At 43.4% G+C, this 18,031-nt stretch overlaps 2 protein-coding genes across 2 annotated transcripts in view; one reads left to right on the top strand and one right to left on the bottom strand.

The window, feature by feature from the left end:
• EFEMP2 (EGF containing fibulin extracellular matrix protein 2) overlaps positions 1-6,844 on the top strand; it is a 46,893-nt gene extending 40,049 nt beyond the window's left edge. The window contains exons 10-11 of the mRNA XM_056528531.1: positions 2,836-3,031; positions 6,019-6,844. Coding sequence (XP_056384506.1) covers positions 2,836-3,031; positions 6,019-6,180 — 358 coding nt within the window. The 3' untranslated portion in view covers positions 6,181-6,844. The remainder of the gene's footprint in view (positions 1-2,835; positions 3,032-6,018) is intronic.
• A 4,139-nt stretch (positions 6,845-10,983) lies between these two features.
• MUS81 (MUS81 structure-specific endonuclease subunit) overlaps positions 10,984-18,031 on the bottom strand; it is a 123,848-nt gene continuing 116,800 nt past the window's right edge. The window contains exons 17-21 of the mRNA XM_056527520.1: positions 16,622-16,747; positions 16,302-16,405; positions 14,403-14,486; positions 11,667-11,834; positions 10,984-11,579 (exon numbers count right to left, since the gene is read on the bottom strand). Coding sequence (XP_056383495.1) covers positions 11,768-11,834; positions 14,403-14,486; positions 16,302-16,405; positions 16,622-16,747 — 381 coding nt within the window. The 3' untranslated portion in view covers positions 10,984-11,579; positions 11,667-11,767. The remainder of the gene's footprint in view (positions 11,580-11,666; positions 11,835-14,402; positions 14,487-16,301; positions 16,406-16,621; positions 16,748-18,031) is intronic.

The raw sequence follows: 18,031 nt of genomic DNA on the forward strand, positions 1-18,031 counted from the left end.
TGTCTTAACTGCACTTTAAGAAATAAAGAAGCTTTTCGCTATCTGGACGTGGTGAGTGCCGCTCATTTCACATTCTTCTATACGTCTGATTTATGACTCTGTCCAAGCTGAGCACCCCACCAGAAGTCACGCTTGTACTCACCTGTTTCTGCCAAGAGCGTTTTTCGGCTGTATGGCTGGCTGTGCCGAACGCTGTCTCTTGCTGCAATCATTAATTTACAATTCTGTTTAACTTTCTGGAGCCAGTTGATATATAGAAAAATAAATTATATATATATAAAAAAAATATAAATATATATAAAAAAAATTTTTTTCCTGGATAACAACTAGCGAACTATAAATTCATTACTCAGTCAATCCCCAAATACCGTAGATATCCCAAATCCATCTTATAAGCTGCTGGTGAAAGATCTATTTTGTTGTTCAGTGGATTCATTTTACCTGGTATTTGCTTTATACTTTCTGCCAGCAACAGTGTAATGGTAAAGAGATTGAGAGTCACCTCTACAGACTATGCAGCTGTTAAAGGGGTACTCTGGTGGAATTTTTTTTTTTTTTTTAAATGAACTGTCGTCAGAAATTTAAACAGATTTGTAAATGACTTCTATTTAAAAATCTTAATCCTTCCAGTACTTATTAGCAGCTGTATGTTACAGAGGAAATTATTTTCTTTTTGAATTTCTTTATTTTTTGTCTTGTCCACAGTGCTCTCTGCTGACACCTCTGTCGGTGTCAGGAACTGTCCAGAGCAGCATAGGTTTGCTATGGGGATTTTCTCCTGCTCTGGACAGTTCCTGATACGGGCATCAGGTGTCAGCAGAGAGCACTGTGGACAAGGCAAAAAATAAATTCCCCAAAAAAATATAGCAGCTAATAAGTACTGGAAGGGTAAAGATTTTTTAATAGAAGTAAATTACAAATCTGTTCAACTTTCTGGCACCAGTTGATTAAAAATAAAAAAAATAAAAAGTTTTCCACCGGAGTACCCATTTAAATAGTCGCTGTCATTTCACACAACTTCTCTCCATGTTATAGCCTATGTGCTTCCTAACATATTCGCAAATAACTTCATTTGCCAAAAATTACTCCTTTAGGGCACGTTCACACAGGCGGATTAACTGTGGAATTTCCACAGTGTATTTGCTGCGCAAAATCCACAGCAGGTTTCGCTACCATTGACTTCAATGGGTTAGCAGAAAATCCACAATAGAGGGATATTTTCAGATTTTCCTTCGGACCCATTGAAGTCAATTATAGCAAAATCTGCTGCAGATTTTCTGCAGCAAATACGCTGTGGAGATTCCGCAGATAATCCGCTCGTGTGAACGTATCCTAACACAGAAAAATAGCTCTAAGGGTTATGGCTACTAGTTGTCTAACTCCTTTGCAATCTGCTGTCCACTGCCTGTTGTTAAGCAACGTCCATCTCTAGTAACAGCTAGATCAGGATAGAACACAGGAAGATAGAGAGGATGGGCTTAAAGGGGTACTCCGCCCCTAGACATGTTATCCCCTATCCAAAGGATAGGGGAGAAGATGTCTAGGGGCAGAGTACCCCTTTAACATTTGCTATGTGAGAATGCCTGGTCAGTGTACCTGCTTGCCTTCCAAATATGTTCCTGAAAGATAGATCACAGCTTCTCTCTCATCTCGGACCACCTAAAAAGCTCAGGGCAGCTGTCCCTTGTGTAAATGCCAGTGTACCTACTGCTGTATGTCCGCAGTGCTACATGCTACAGTGTAATCTCCCCTTTTCTCTCTCATGTTGCCTTGTCAACGGCAGTTCAGTGCTTTATGTAACCCCTTCCTTGCTGTGCTACTGCTGTTTTTTTTCCCCACTCTGCCCACAAAGCACCTTGCAAAGTCAGAGTATCAGTGACTCTTTGTTCCAAGGAGTATGTGCTGTAATTGGCCAGGGAAAGAAACTCCAGTGTGTGTACTACTGGCAAAACAGTCCAGCTCAGATCCTGCCCCCTGAAATGGAGAGAATGAGGGATAGCAGTGTGCCACTCAGGGGCTCGATAACAGCAATGAGAGCACTGAACTCACCCTGTCACCACTCTGAAGGGTTAATCTAACAAAACCATGCATTTAAAAATATATATATTTTGAAACAATGCCTACACTTTAAGGACTAAAGCTGGTATTGCAGCTCCTCACCATTGTAGTAAATATAGCGGAGATACGATACCAGTTATAGACAAAGGACAAGACTGGCGCTGCTAAAGGGAACCTGTTGGGTCACCTAAGTGCCATTGGCCCGTCTCAGTATCTTTTAGATGAGGGGCACAGTATTCAGACACTCTGCCCTACATTTAAAGGGGTACTCCGCTGCTCAGCGTTTGGAACAAACTGTTCCGAACGCTGGAGCCGGGAGCATGTGACGTAATAGCCCCGCCCCCTCAATGCAAGTCTATGGGAGGGGGCGTGACGGTGTCATGCCACCTCCCATAGACATGCATTGAGGGGGTGGGGCATGACGTCATGAGGGAGCGGGGCTATTACATCACGAGCTTCAAGTGCCGACTCCTGCGTTCGGAACAGTTTGTTCTAAACGCTGAGAAGCGGAGTACCCCTTTAAAAGATACTGGGAAGAACTGATAGCACTTAGGTGACCCGACAGGTTTTAATTTAAAACAAGCACACCCTTTTTCTCTGACATGGTGACATGGGCCGCTGGAGAAAATGTGAAATTTTCTTGGCTTCCCAATGTTACCATTTCATTATTCTTTTGAACCTATAAGTTTGTTTTTTCTTGGTTAATTTATTCCTGAAACAATTACAGCAATGTCCGACTGATGAAACTACTGGATCTGTGTGATTTTTGTATTGCAGCCGCTGCATGTGCCCAGGCAGCAACCCGCTATGCCGTGACGAGCCGGGCTCCATTGTGTATCGGTACATGAGCATCACATCGGACCGGAGCGTCCCCTCTGAGATATTCCAGATCCAGGCAACCAGTGTGTATCCTGGGGCCTACAATACCTTCCAGATCCGTTCAGGAAACGAACAGGGCGACTTCTACATTAGGGTGAGTGACACAATAGTACAAGTACTTTAGGTCATGTCCACACTACAGAATTTTCACGCACGGAATTGTGTCGTGTGAATGGGTCTTCTGCAGAACGGCTCACACTGCGAAATTCCGCCGCTGAAGTTGAACATGTTCCCTTCTTTTGTCGGAATTGCGCGTGCACTCCATTGCGGTCAATGGTGACAGCACTGGGCCCAGCGGTCCTACTGACAAAAGGATTTTGGCAGCGGTCGCCAGATGGAATTTCCGCTCACAGAATTCCGCAAACGGAGATTCTGTAGTGTGAACATACTCTTAAAAGGGGCATTCCAGGCCAAAACTTTTTTTTTTATATATCAACTGGCTCCGGAAAGTTAAACAGATTTGTAAATTACTTCTATTAAAAAAAAATCTTAATCCTTCCAGTACCTTTTAGGTGCTGCATACTAAAGATAAATCCAAAAAAGAAATACATTTCCTCTGATATCATGAGCACAGTGCTCTCTGCTGACCTCTGCTGTCCATTTCAGGAACTGTCCAGAGCAAGAGAAAATACCCATAGCAAACATATGCTGCTCTGGACAGTTCCTAAAATGGACAGCAGAGGTCAGCAGAGAGCACTGTGCTCATGATATCAGAGGAAATGCATTTCTTTTTTGGATTTCTCTTTAGTATACAGCACCTAAAAGGTACTGGAAGGATTAAGATTTTTTTTAATAGAAGTGATTTACAAATCTGTTTAACTTTCTGGCTCCAGTTGATTTAAAAAAAAAAAAAAAAAGTTTTTCACGGGAGTACCCCTTTAAAACTGCACCTTTGTATAAGTGGTCTACTTGGACATTATTTATGTCATATGCAAGTTCCACATCTAGGGCCCCCACCTATGTAGAGTCGTGCTGTTTTAATAATTCCCATAGAAATGCACAATCCCCTCTTCATTCTCAAGCTGGATGTATCAACTGATTCACGGGATGGGACAATGATCGGAGGGATCCCTGTATCTATCAAACATTTGTGACCTAAATGTCTTGGGGCCATAAGAGCTGGGTCCCTGCAGGAGCTCAGACACTTATCCCTTGTATAGGGAATACGTTTATTTCACTAGCGTAAGCCTCCACCAGCAAGCGTTCAGAAATAAATGTTCCGAACGCTGTTTTGGTGCTGCCGGGGTCGGCCACGCCCCTCGTGACATCACGACCACACACCCTCAATGCACCCTCAATGCAACGCCCCCTCCCATAGGCCCCCTCCCATAGACATGCATTGAGGGGGCATGGCCGACCCCCACAGCGCAAAAAAAACGCGTTTGGAACATCTTAATCCTTTCAGTACTTATGAGCTGCTGAAGTTGAGTTGTTCGTTTCTGTCTAAGTGCTCTCTAATGACACCTGTCTCGGGAACTGTCCAGTTTAGAAGCAAATCCCCATAGCAAACCTCTTCTACTATGTGCAGTTCCTGAGACAAGCAGAGATGTCAGCAGAGAGCACTGTTGCCAGACAGAAAACAACAACTCAACTTCAGCAGCTGATAATTATTGTAAGGATTAAGATTTTTTAATAGAAGTTATTTACAAATCTGTTTAACTTTCTTGAGCCAGTTGATATAAATAAAAACATTTTTTTTTCCTGGAATACCCCTTTAACACTGCTGTGTCACAGCCAAGCAGCGGTAGGTAGCCATTTCTGTTCACTGTGCATTAGTACACACAGTTGTACTATGGACCTGTAATATTGGGCCAATGCCTCTAGAGATGAGCCAACTTACAGTAAATTCGATTCGTCACGAACTTCTCGGCTCGGCAGTTGATGCCTTTTCCTGCATAACTTAGTTCAGCTTTCAGGTGCTCTGGTGGGCTGGAAAAGGTGGATACATTCCTAGGAAAGAGTCTCCTAGGACTGTATCCACCTTTTCCAGCCCACCGGAGCACCTGAAAGCTGAACTAATTTATGCAGGAAAAGTCATCAACTGCCGAGCCGAGAAGTTCGTGACGAATCGAATTTACTGTAAGTTCGCTCATCTCTAAATGCCTCCATGAGTACGGGGTCTATGCATATAGACTTGGCATGTCCATGAGTCTTGTAGGAAGTCGTTCTGTAGCACAAAACCTCCATCAAGAAGCAATAAAGGGGTATTCCAGGAAAAAACTTTTTTATATTATATATATATATATATATATATATATATATATATATATATATCTCTATCTATATATATATATATCTCTATCTATATATATATATATATATATATATATATATCTCTATCTCTATCTATATATATATATATATATATATATATATATATATCTATCTATCTATCTATCTATATATATATCTCTATCTATATATCTATATATATATATATCTCTATCTATATATATATATATCTCTATCTATATATCTCTATCTATATATATATATATATATATATATATATATATATATATATATATATATATATATCTCTATCTCTATCTATATCAACTGGCTCCAGAAAGTTAAACAGATTTGTAAATTACTTCTATTAAAAAATCTTAATCCTTTCAATAATTATCAGCTGCTGAAGTTGAGTTGTTCTTTTCTGTCTGGCAACAGTGCTCTCTGCTGACATCTCTGCTTGTCTCGGGAACTGCACAGAGTAGAAGAGGTTTGCTATGGGGATTTGCTTCTAAACTGGGCGGTTCCCGAGACACGTGTCATCAGAGAGCACTTAAGACAGAAAAGAACAACTCAACTTCAGCAGCTCATAAGTACTGAAAGGATGAAGATTTTTTTTAATAGAAGTCATTTACAAATCTGTTAAACTTTCTGGAGCCAGTCGATGTATAAAAAAAAAAAAAAGGGTTTTCCTGGATAACCCCTTTAAAGGGGTACTCCGCCCCTAGACATCTTATCCCCTATCCTTTGGATAGGGGATAAGATGCCAGGGGCGGAGTACCCCTTTAATATAGAGATGTTTATTCTTAATGAGTTACAATAAAACGCCTATCTTTTTGTTTCCTACAGCAAATAAACAATATCAGTGCGATGCTGGTCCTGGCCCGTCCCGTCACAGGTCCCCAGGAGTTTGTTCTGGATCTGGAAATGCTGACCTCCAACTCCCTCCTCAGCTACCGCTCCAGCTCTGTGCTGAGACTCACCGTGTTTGTGGGGCCACATCCCTTCTAGGCAATAAGGGCCATTGTCCTATTAACACCTTTTTTTATGTCAAGTCCTTTTCATTCATTGGTATTTTAATTTTTTGTATTAAAGTCAATCTTTGTTTCGAAAGAGACTGTGTATTTCAGTGCAAGAGAGTGTCGCAAGTCTCTGGCACTGAAAAGGTGAATTAAATCCTTGTCCGAAATATAGGATAGTATCAAAGAACAGGGGCCAGGCTCTCTGTGTAACATAGTGAGACTACCTGACTACATGGGCCAAATGTTAAAGGGGTACTCCTCTGGAAAATATTCTTTTAGTAAATCACCTGGTGCCAGAAAGTTAAAAACAGATTTGTAAATTACTTCTATGTTGCACAGAAAGTTCTTTTCTTTTTTGAATTTTCTTTCTGTCTGACCACAGTTCTCTCTGCTGACACCTCTGTCCATGTCAGGAACTGTGCAGATTAGAAGCAAATCCCCATAGAAAACCTGTCCTGCTCTGGACAGTTCCTAAAATGAACAGAGGTGTCAGCAGAGAGCACTGTGGTCAGACAGAAAGGAAATTCAAAAAGGAAGGAACTTCCTCTGCGACATATAGCAGCTGATAAGTACTGGAAGGATTAAAAGGGGTATTCCAGGCAAAAACTTTTTTATATATCTATCTATCTATCTATCAACTGGCTCCGGAAAAGTTAAACAGATTTGTAAATTACTTCTATTAAAAAAATCTTAATCCTTCCAATAGTTATTAGCTTCTGAAGTTGAGTTGTTGTTTTCTGTTTAACTGCTCAATGATGATGTCACGTCCCGGGAGCTGTGCATGATGGGAAATTATCCCCATAGGAACTGCACAGCTCCCGGGACGGGACATCATCATTGAGCAGTTAAACAGAAAACAATAACTCAACTTCAGAAGCTAATAACTATTGGAAGGATTAAGATTTTTTAATAGAAGTAATTTACAAATCTATTTAACTTTCCGGAGCCAGTTGATATGTATATAAAAAAGTTTTGGCCTGGAATACCCCTTTAAGATTTTTAAATAGAAGTAATTTACAAATCTGTTTAACTTTTTGGGACCAGTTTTTATTTTTTATAATGTTTTCCAGAGGAGTACCCCTTTAACATCTGTATTATGGCTGCAAGACCTGTACCTGCACCCACTTTGTCCACTAGCTTAGAACTGGGGGGGGGATCCTCAATGTAGACAATAACATGCAGGTGTATTATGAAGATCTAAGGCCGGCCATTAGAGATGAGCGAACTTACAGTAAATTCGATTCGTCCCGAACTTCTCGGCTCGGCAGTTGATGACTTATCCTGCGTAAATTAGTTCAGCCTTCAGGTGCTCCGGTGGGCTGGAAAAGGTGGATACATTCCTAGGAAAGAGTCTCCTAGGACTGTATCCACCTTTTCCAGCCCACCGGAGCACCGGAAAGCTGAACTAATTTATGCAGGAAAAGTCATCAACAGCCGAGCCGAGAAGTTCGTGACGAATCGAATTTACTGTAAGTTCGCTCATCTCTACCGGCCATAGAGAACACCAGTGGGTACAGACTAAGGTGCACTGGTATTTTAGGACAGTGTTTCCCAACCAGTGTGCCTCCAGCTGTTGCAAAACTACAACTCCCAGCATGCCCGGACAGCCGAAGGCTGTCTGGGCATGCTGGGAGTTGTAGTTTTGCAACAGCTGGAGGCACACTGGTTGGGAAACACTGTTTTAGGGTATATGGAAGGGGCAGTATCCGTGTAGTTTCTTGCTTACATCCGAAAAGCTAAACCCATGGGAGATGCGCTACTATGGCCGTTCACCAGACATATACACTTTTGAGGAACTACTAGTTAGTACAATATATTTTTTTATAATAACAATAATGTGTATTTTCCCTATTTACAAGCTGTTAATAAATTATAAGATTTTCCATAGGTTTAAGTTTAACTTGAAACAAGTAAAACCTAAAACAACAATGTAAAGTGCTGGAAAAGTCCTTGGGTCAGTGTTTCCCAACCAGGGTGCCTCCAGCTGCTGCAAAACTACAACTCCGGGCATGCAGGGAGTTGTAGTTTTGCAACAGCTGGAGGCCCCCTGGTTGGGAAACACTGCCTTGGGTGATAGTCCCTTCTGGGTGTGAGTGTCCAGCACACGGCCTCTACAATGGGTGTGGATTTATGGTGTATAAACATTGTTTAGCTGTCTGACTATCTGTATATTACCCCTGTCCTTGTAAATTACTCCTCTTTGTAATTCTTTTGCATTGTTACAAATCGTACTGTTCATCAATAAAAGAGAAAACAAATGAACAACATTGGTCTATGAGTGAGTGGGGAATGAGGGGCTCGCTATTCTGGATTTGCCTAAAAACAAACCTCAGGTATATAACATGTTAACACTACTTTTCTAAGGCTGGGTTCACACTACGATTTTACTGTACGGGGACCCGGCACGTATCTAATTCATTTCAATGAGCCGACCGCAATCAAACCGTGACTCCGGTCGGCTCATTTCTGCCCCGTATCTGGTTTTCTGACTGGACCTTAAAGGGGTACTCCGCACCCTAGACATCTTATCCCCTATCCAAAGGATAGGGGACAAGGTGTCAGATCGCCGGGGACCCCCGCAATATAGCAAGCAGCACCCACCTGTAACTGCTTCCGGAAGCGCTGGAGGTTCTCTGGCCAATTCCTCCCGACCACGTAAGATCGTGACGTCACGACTCCGCCCGCGTGTGACGTCACGCCCCGCCCCCTCAATGCACGTCTATGGGAGGGGGCGTGACGTCACACAGGGGCGGATTTTTTAATAGAAGTAATTTACAAATCTGTTTAACTTTCTGGAGCCAGTTGAGATTATATATATATATATATATATATATATATATATATATATATAAAAAGTTTTTTCCTGGATAACCCCTTTAAGCATACGATCATATTACACTGCAATACTTCAGTTTTATGCTATTGTTCGGCCCCTGGCAGTCATTGCAACTAGAGTAAATTCGATTCGTCACGAACTTCTCGGCTCGGCAGTTGATGACTTTTCCTGCATAAATGAGTTCAGCTTTCAGGTGCTCCGGTGGGCTGGAAAAGGTGGATATAGTCCTAGGAGACTCTTTCCTAGGAATGTATCCACCTTTTCCAGCCCACCGGAGCACCGGAAAGCTGAACTAATTTACGCAGGATAAGTCATCAACTGCCGAGCCGAGAAGTTTGTGACAAATCGAATTTACTGTAAGTTCGCTCATCTCTAATTGCAACAAGAGCTGGTGGGTTCACAGAACAAAACCCCTGAGCATTTAGATGCTGTGATGAATAGCAGCTGTAACATCTAATGGGTTAAATGGGGTATACTTACCTAGCTCCAGTCCCCTACAGCTCCCGTTTTTTCTTCTTCCAAGACGGATGTTTGAGTGGTCGGTGCAGGACATACCAGCTCAGCCAATCACTGGCCACAGCGGTTTCCCATTTTGGTCAATAAGCTTTTACCTACTGTAGCACTTTTTTTCCCCAAAGACCACAAAAACAAAGTTTTATGCAAATAGTTTTATAAACAATTAGACAAAAAGAGAAGTCCTACATTTACATAATACATCAGTACACAATATCAGGGATGTGACAATTTGCACTCATCATGGAAAGCTGCCTAGTAGAGATGAGCGAACTTACAGTAAATTAGATTCGTCACGAACTTCTCGGCTCGGCAGTTCATGACTTTTCCTGCAAAAAATAGTTCAGCTTTCCGGTGGGCTGGAAAAGGTGGATACAGTCCTAGGAAAGAGTCTCCTAGGACTGTATCCACCTTTTCCAGCCCACGGGAGCACCTGAAAGCTGAACTAATTTATGCAGGAAAAGTCATCAACTGCCGAGCCGAGAAGTTCGTGACGAATCGAATTTACTGTAAGTTCGCTCATCTCTACTGCGTAGCTTAAAGAGGTACTCACCTGGAAAACATTTTTGTTTTTTAAATCAACTGGTGCCAGAAAGTTAAACAGACTTGTGAATTACTTCTATTAAAAAATCTTAATCCTTCCAGTACTTATCAGCTGCTGTATGTTCCAGAGGAAGTTTTTTTCTTTTTGAATTTCCTTTCTTTCTGTCTGACACCTCTGCCCATTTTAGGAACTGTCCAGAGTACAAGCAAATCTCCATAGCAAACCTCTCCTGCTCTGGACAGTTCCTAAAATGGACAGAGGTGTCAAATTAAAAAAGAAAAGAACTTCCTCTGGAGCATACAACAGCTGATAAGTACAGGAAGGATTAATATTTTTTAATAGAAATAATTTACAAATCTGTTTAACTTTCTGGCCCCAGTTGATTTAAAAATGTTTTTTTCAGGGGAGTACCCCTTTAAACGGGTTATCCAGGAAAAAACTTTTTTTTTATATATCAACTGGCTCCAGAAAGTTAAACAGATTTGTAAATTACTTCTATTAAAAAATCTTAATCCTTTCAGTACTTATGAGCTTCTGAAGTTAAGGTTGTTCTTTTCTGTCTAAGTGCTCTCTGATGACACGTGTCTCGGGAAACGCCCAGTTTAGAAGAGTTTTGCTATGGGAATTTGCTTCTAAACTGGGCGGTTTCCGAGACACGTGTCATCAGAGAGGACTTAGACAGAAAAGAACAACCTTAACTTGAGAAGCTCATAAGTACTGAAAGGATTAAGATTTTTTAATAGAAGTCATTTACAAATCTGTTTAACTTTCAGGAGCCAGTTGATATATAAAAAAAAGTTTTTTCCTGGATAACCCCTTTAAGTATATAGTATTTCCCAACCAGTGTGCCTCCAGGTGGGGCAAAACTACAACTCCCAGCATGCCCGGACAGCCAAAGGCTGTCCGGGCATGCTGGGAGATGTAGTTTTGCTACAGCTGGGGGCACACTGGTTGGGAAGCACTGTCCTAGGTTAACATTTCAGAATTTCAAAAAGAATGGAAGGTTGTAGTGAAGTCACCGCACCTCACAATAAACCCTATATAGTGGCCAAATATTAGCTCCCTGATATATCTGCTGCCAGTAAATCAATGTGAATGGTCCCATCATAGCAGATAGTCTACGTAGTCAAGCTACTTTTATCCGTTTAATGGTGTATTCACACCTACAGTATCCTGTGCATATTTAAATGCGCAAGATTTGAAGCTGCAGATTTTATGCCGCAGAGTTCAATGCAAACTAAATGGCTGAACACCGCTTCCTCTGCAGCTTCAAATCCAGTGCATCAGATATGCGCAGGATACTTTACATGTGAACACACCCTAACAGCGACTGATCCCCAATATCTACAGCCACTAAGGTGCTTCCGATTAAGAGAGTCCTCCAGAGCGTCAGGTTGTGGGTATTAGGATTGGCTGATGGACGGAGCTTCAAAGGCGTAGATGGAGGGGGAGGAAAGTTCTGACACATAATTACAGTGTTCTAGTTGAAAGGATCCTATGAGAATAAGACGTTTGCGGCCTGAGGTCATGATCGGGATCCAAACAAGCTGATAGTATCCCTGCCCCCCCCCCCCCCCCAAACCTTTTCCATCATGTTCAGGGAAGCAGGATCGCTGTATTACATCCGAAAGTTGGAAATTCCCCGCATGGTCAGACTGTGTAGGTTCATCGTATCACCGTGTATCAGGACAAGGCTTCCCTGGTGCAGTAAAGCTGACATATAGTTTTGCTCAGGACTGGACCGAGGTTTCTGTAGGAAGATTAATAAAAGGAATTTTAGCTGAGATAATTCACTAAATAACAGAGCTGAACAGATTCCTACACATGGAAGAGGTTTCGGCACCAGGCAGACATGTTTTTCTCTTCTACACATTAAAACAACAAGGACGTGTCCACAGTTTTTCCACATAGATTCTGACTGAACTACTGTACAAGTTTTTTTTTTTCTTTTAATGTGGATGTGTCACTTAAATGCTGAGTCCCTGTCAAAGGACAGTCTGGATGTGGGTTACCCCTAATAAATGAGGCTAAAAGTGGCCATACATTTTCAATAAAAGGTCAGACGACCAGGTATCTCTCCCGACTTCCCCATACACATAAACAAACGGCTCTGGCACCAGCTTATCCCTCCTAGAACAACAGGATCGGGTATTATGAATCAGACGCCCAACACCATCTGTCGGAGGACAGTTAGGTGACCTCTATACACCTATGGCTGGGTTCATACTGCGTCGTTACATAGTTGAATGCGCTAACAAAATCACTCAAAAATTATCAATGGAAATCAAATTTATCAACCCATGGAGGTCTGGATATGGAGTCACACTCAAAATCACAGTGGAAAACCGCACTACAGGCTCCATCCACCAACGTGGCGGTGGTACTGCTGACAGGCACCTGACAAACATGTATTAAAATGCGTCTAAAGGCTGTCAGCAGCAACACCGCTCAGAAGGTTAGAGTAATAAGGGTCCCTGCATCTCTCTCCCCCATAATTGGACAGAGAAATCATTGGAGCTTCCAAGGTATCTGTTAAACATACGATGCATCTATCACCCATAGGCTAATACAGTGTGCATTTAATGGGTTCCTTAAAAAAAAAAAATTAGATATAACGGGTGGAAAAGCTTAGTCTACTATGATATTCGATACTTTTCTATCTTTTGTGGCATAGTGGCGCGCTCTTGAAAAGAAGCGTATGGACACGTTTAACATGTACCGTATTTTTCGCCATATAGGACGCACCGGCGTATAAGACGTGCCCTATTTTTAGGTGCAAAATCTAAAAAATTAAAGATTTTGAACCCAATAGTGGTCTTCAACCTGCGGACCTCCAGATGTTCCAAAACTACAACTCCCAGCATGCCCGGACAGCCGTTGGCTGTCCGGGCATGCTGGGAGTTGTAGTTTTGCAACATCTGGAGGTCCGCAGATTGAAGACCACTGCATAGGAGGTAATACTCACGTGTCCCCGCCGCTCCGGACCCGTCACCGCTGCCCTGGATGTCGCTCCATCGCTGTCGCCGTGTCCCCGTCGCTCTGGAACGTCTTTGCTGCCGGTCGGGTATCCTCGCTCTCTGTCGCCGTCATCATGTCGTTACGCACGCCGACGCACGTACGCGATGACGTGATGACGAGGAAGGAGAGCGCCGGCTATACAGGGGATCCCTGAACGGAGAAGACACCGAGGAGGCAGGTAAGGTCCCTCCCGGTGTCCTGTAAGCACTAACCCGGCTCTTCAGTCGGGCTGTTCGGGACCGCCGCGGTGAAATCGCGGCGGTCCCGAACAGCCCGACTGAAGAGCCGGGTTAGTGTCACTTTCCCTTCAGACGCGGCGGTCAGCTTTGATCGCCGCGTCTGAAGGGTTAATACAGGGCATCACCGCGATCAGTGATGTCCTGTATTAGCCGCGGGTCCCGGCCGTTGATGGCCGCAGGGACTGCCGCGATAGGGGTGTATTCGCCGTATAAGACGCACCGACTTTTTCCCCCCAGTTTTGGGGAAGACAAAGTCCGTCTTATACGGCGAAAAATACGGTACCTCAGGAGTCTTCTTGAAATACAAGCTAAAGGTTTGGCTGAAACGCAGCCTAAGAATACGTTCACATGGGCGTATGATCTGCTGGAGATCTGCTGTAGCAGATTTTGCTACCTATTGAAGTCGACGGGCAATAAAATGTGCAGCAGCAAATCTGCAGTTAAAATCTGCACGTGTGAACGTATCCTTAGTCTAGAAAGTTAGGTATTAATAATCTTTGTCGTAGTGCGGACAGAGCAGGGGAGGGGAGGGAGCCTCTATACTGCAGCCTGTTTACAGACAGAACAGTGATGAAGATGAGGGGGGTCCTGGACGATCTTCTGCCACACAGAGAAAATGTAATTGTATATTTACCAGTTTTGTTTGTGTCATACAAGACAAGATAGGATCCAGCCCCCACCCTCCTGCTCTGAGCAGCAGAGAGAGAAGTTCAGTGTCTGATTGGTTGAGGCTGCACACGCCTCCCAGTTCTCAGCACTAAAGAGAATATGACTCATCAGTGCAGGGCAGAAACCACATGGTCTGTGTGTCTCAGGAGGGTGGGGGCTGCTTTCAGAGACAGAGTAAATGGCTGGATAATGTCATTCCCTCACTTTATGCATGTAAGTGACAAAAAGAGGGGGAACTGCTCTAAATAGCTAATGAATGATATTAAGACAATTAAATAGGTTGATGAGTGAAAGTATGGGCTATGGGTTCCTTGGAGTACCCCTTTAATTTACCTTTAACTGTTAAGAAAAAACCATTGTATAATTTAGTGTGCCCATAATGCAGAATATACCTCTGGAGTTTGCCACATTTCACATTGGACAGCAGCTTCTCCTTCTCCTCGGTGGAGGAACAACACTCATATGCAGAAAGCAAGCTGTAGGCCATACAAAAGAAGAATCACATCACATAAATCTATATCTATATGCTTTGCAGATATTTGAACTACATACTATTAGTTAACATATTAATCTGTGAAAGGCTTGTTCTGCACATGCAAACCAGGGCTAAGCGATTAACCAAAATCATTTCATTAATTTGCCTTTTAATCACCGATTCAGAATTTATTTTACAACCCTGAGGCAGAAATCTTTTCAGGAGGAGAAAGCCAATGAGAGGGACATTGTGAGCCTCCGCTGCTCTTCATATAATCTGTAGTAGCAGCCGTGTAAAATCCTGCAGGCCCATAGAAAAGCTGCTCCCACATCAGTGCCGCTGGGCCAGTCAGGACCGACCCACCTCTCATACATAGTGACTTTGGTATCAGCAATTTTAATCAGGCCTTAAAAAGCCCAAAGTATAGTCTATGGGTTTATTCACACGGCAGAATTTCCGCTCATCCGTCCCAATTCCGCTTGTGTGGATTTTGTGCTGAATTGGTGCAGAATCCAAGCAGAAATTCTGCAGAAATGTGAATGGGAGGGTGGACTCCTATAGAAGTGTATTGGGCTTTTATTTGAGGAGGAAAGTCTGCCGTGTGAATAGACCCTTACCCAGCTCTGTGCAGCACTATTGTTTTGATGCTGCCAGGGCTTTATGTCGGAGAGCTGACGTATTAAGATAACTACATTTTCAATGATTTCTCTCACAGACACTTGAGAGATTTAATAAAACCTGTGTAGAGGGAAAAGTTGACCAGTTGCCCAAAGCAACCAGTCGGATCACATCTTTAATTTTGCAGAGGCCTTTTTAAAAAATAAAAAAAGTGATCTAAATGGTTGCTATGGGCAACTTGTCAACTTTCCCTCTGCACAGGTTTTGGTACATTTTACCAACTGTGTCTATGCTATTACAAGAAGGTGTCAAGTAGCGCTGTAGTAAGGGTCTATTCACACGGCAGAATTTCTGCATCAACTTAAAACCCATAGGATTCCGCACGCCCATTCACACTTCTGAATTTCCGCAAGCGGAAATTCAGAAGTGTGAATGGGCGTGCAGAATCCTATAGAAGCCTATGGGCTTTAATTTCATCGAATTTCTGCATCAAATTAAAGCCCATAGGCTTCTATAGGATTCCGCACGCCCATTCACACTTCTGAATTTCCGCAAGCGGAAATTCAGAAGTGTGAATGGGAGTGCGGAATTCCGTGGAAGTCTATGGGCTTTAATATGAGGCAGAATTCCGCAAGTGGATATTCTGCCGTGTGAAAAGACCCTTAGGGTGCGTTCACACACTATTACTAGCAGCGAGTGTCCCGCTGTGGGAATCCTGCTGCGTGTTACGCTACCATTAATTTAAATGGGTCCACAGAAGTTTCAGATTTGCGGACTGTCCGCGGACCCATTCAAATGAATGGTGGCGTAACTCGCAGTGGGTTTCCCGCAGCGGGAAACCCACTGCTAGTAATAGCGTGTGAACGCACCCTTAAGGTCTTAGCAAACAACACTAACTTGTAACGGAGACACTGCTCTATCATTCTGTTACTTGCTGACACTACACTCTCTGCAGCACGGCATATGTACGCCCCCTCCTAAGACAGGGGAAGAGAGGGGGATACAGCCAGTTTGCAGTGAGGCTAGCAGGAACAGCAGAACATTGGAATTCACACAAGCAAGAACATGGTCATGTCACTGCGCACGACTGCTTTACAGAGACGGCACATTAGTTAATAAATCATTATACAACATTAAAGATTGGAAGAGTGTGTAAAATGGTGTGCGCTGTAAAGTCATATTTGGGGTCACACACTACCTGGCTGGGGTGCTGTATCTCTCCAGGATTGCTGTCGCCTTCTCACCACTAACCCCACTTATCTGCATCAGCTGTCGAGCAAATACTTCTCTCACAGTTTGTGCCTGTGGTATAAAAGACCGAGCATGTCAGACAAGGAGAAAGAAGTGCAGCCGGATAGAATAATACCTTGTCTAAATTACTCTGCTTGACGGGAAACACTAAGGAAAATATCAGATAACGTCACTTTCCACTACTTTGGTTACAACCAGTTATACCATATACAGCCAAGAAGGATCCCACTGTTCTGCTCTGGGTGGCAAAGACGAGCTTTATTTTACCTTATTCTTCATAGCTCCCTCGTTAAAGTCCTTGAACTCTAGGAGGATGCAGCTCTGGTCATCGTGGTGAAGCGCTCGGTCACATTTACCGGCTTCCTCTTTTGTGCAGCTCAGTAAAGTCTTGTTCTGAAAGAATTTTAAGGAAATAGTGAAAAATCCTGCTGTATAATCAATACATTAAAAGGAGAACTGTGGTTAAACATTTTGAATTTAACTCACCTTCCTACTTTCTCCCCGTTGCGTGTTCTGGTCCTCTTGTGCTGGTCTTCTTCCTGCTTCCTGGGTGATAGGCTGAGAGCACTGTCATGTAAGGAGCCTGGGCCCCACCTTCTCCCTGCTACCCTGGCAGGAAGAAGACCAGCACCGGAGGACCGGGACGCCGATATCAGCGCAACGGGGGAAACATAGGAAGGTGACAAAGATGTTTTATTTTTGTTTTTGCAGCTCGGGCACAGGGAAATAAAACATTTTTCACCACAGTTCTCCTTTAAAAGCATTTCAGAATTCATACACTAAAAAAATAAAAAGAAGAAGAAGAAAGAGAAAGACCCGAGTGCTGTGCCTGGGCATCTCCGGTGCTCCCATAGAAATGAATGGAGCACGTGTCGTCCCCAGTACACGTTCCTCTTAGAGAGCCAGGGCCCAAGCAGGGGATTGTGTGTGGGGGGGGGGGGGGGTTGGTCCCAGTGGTCAGACCAACTGGATCACACACCTATCCCCTATCCTGTGGATAGGAGACAAGTTACTTTTCGCTGCACAACCCCTTTCACTTGTTAAATTCCTGTATAACCACCATCATATTTCAGTTACATTTGTGCACCGTAGATTTATTGTCAGATGGCATCGATGTGTTGCAGCAATGAATGTAAATGCCACCCAGACCATTTTCTATTAACCTGTTCAGGACGCCCTGCATCCCGAGTCCTTAAGGACGTGGAGCCTATGCATACGCCCATGGGAATTCCGGTCCCCGCCGCTAGCCGGTTGGTGACCGGACCAGAATGCCTGCTGAAATCATTCAACAGGCACCCCGGCACATCGCCCAGGGGGGTCCTGAGACCCCCCCATGTTGGCGATCACAGAAAAACTCATGTCAATTCAGACATGCGATTTTCTGCTATTCCGGGCTGATCGGGTCTCTGGTGACCTGATCACCTTGAAAATAGGGATGATCGGGGCAGCTCAGCTCCCATTCACTTTATAGGGAGCTAAACTGTAGAAACCACAATGTACATCAGTGTTTCCCAACCAGGGTGCCTCCACAACTACAACTCCCAGCATACTTGGAAATCCTTTGACTTGGAAATACTGATGTACAGTCTGTTTCTGGCTCAGTTTTCTATATGCACAGGCATGGGGGATCTGGCAAAAAGCTCATTGGCAGGAGTGCTAGAGAGTCAGTCCCCCAAT

This window comes from Hyla sarda, chromosome 6, assembly GCF_029499605.1.
Source record: "Hyla sarda isolate aHylSar1 chromosome 6, aHylSar1.hap1, whole genome shotgun sequence".
In the NCBI taxonomy this organism is placed as follows: Eukaryota; Metazoa; Chordata; class Amphibia; order Anura; family Hylidae; genus Hyla; species Hyla sarda.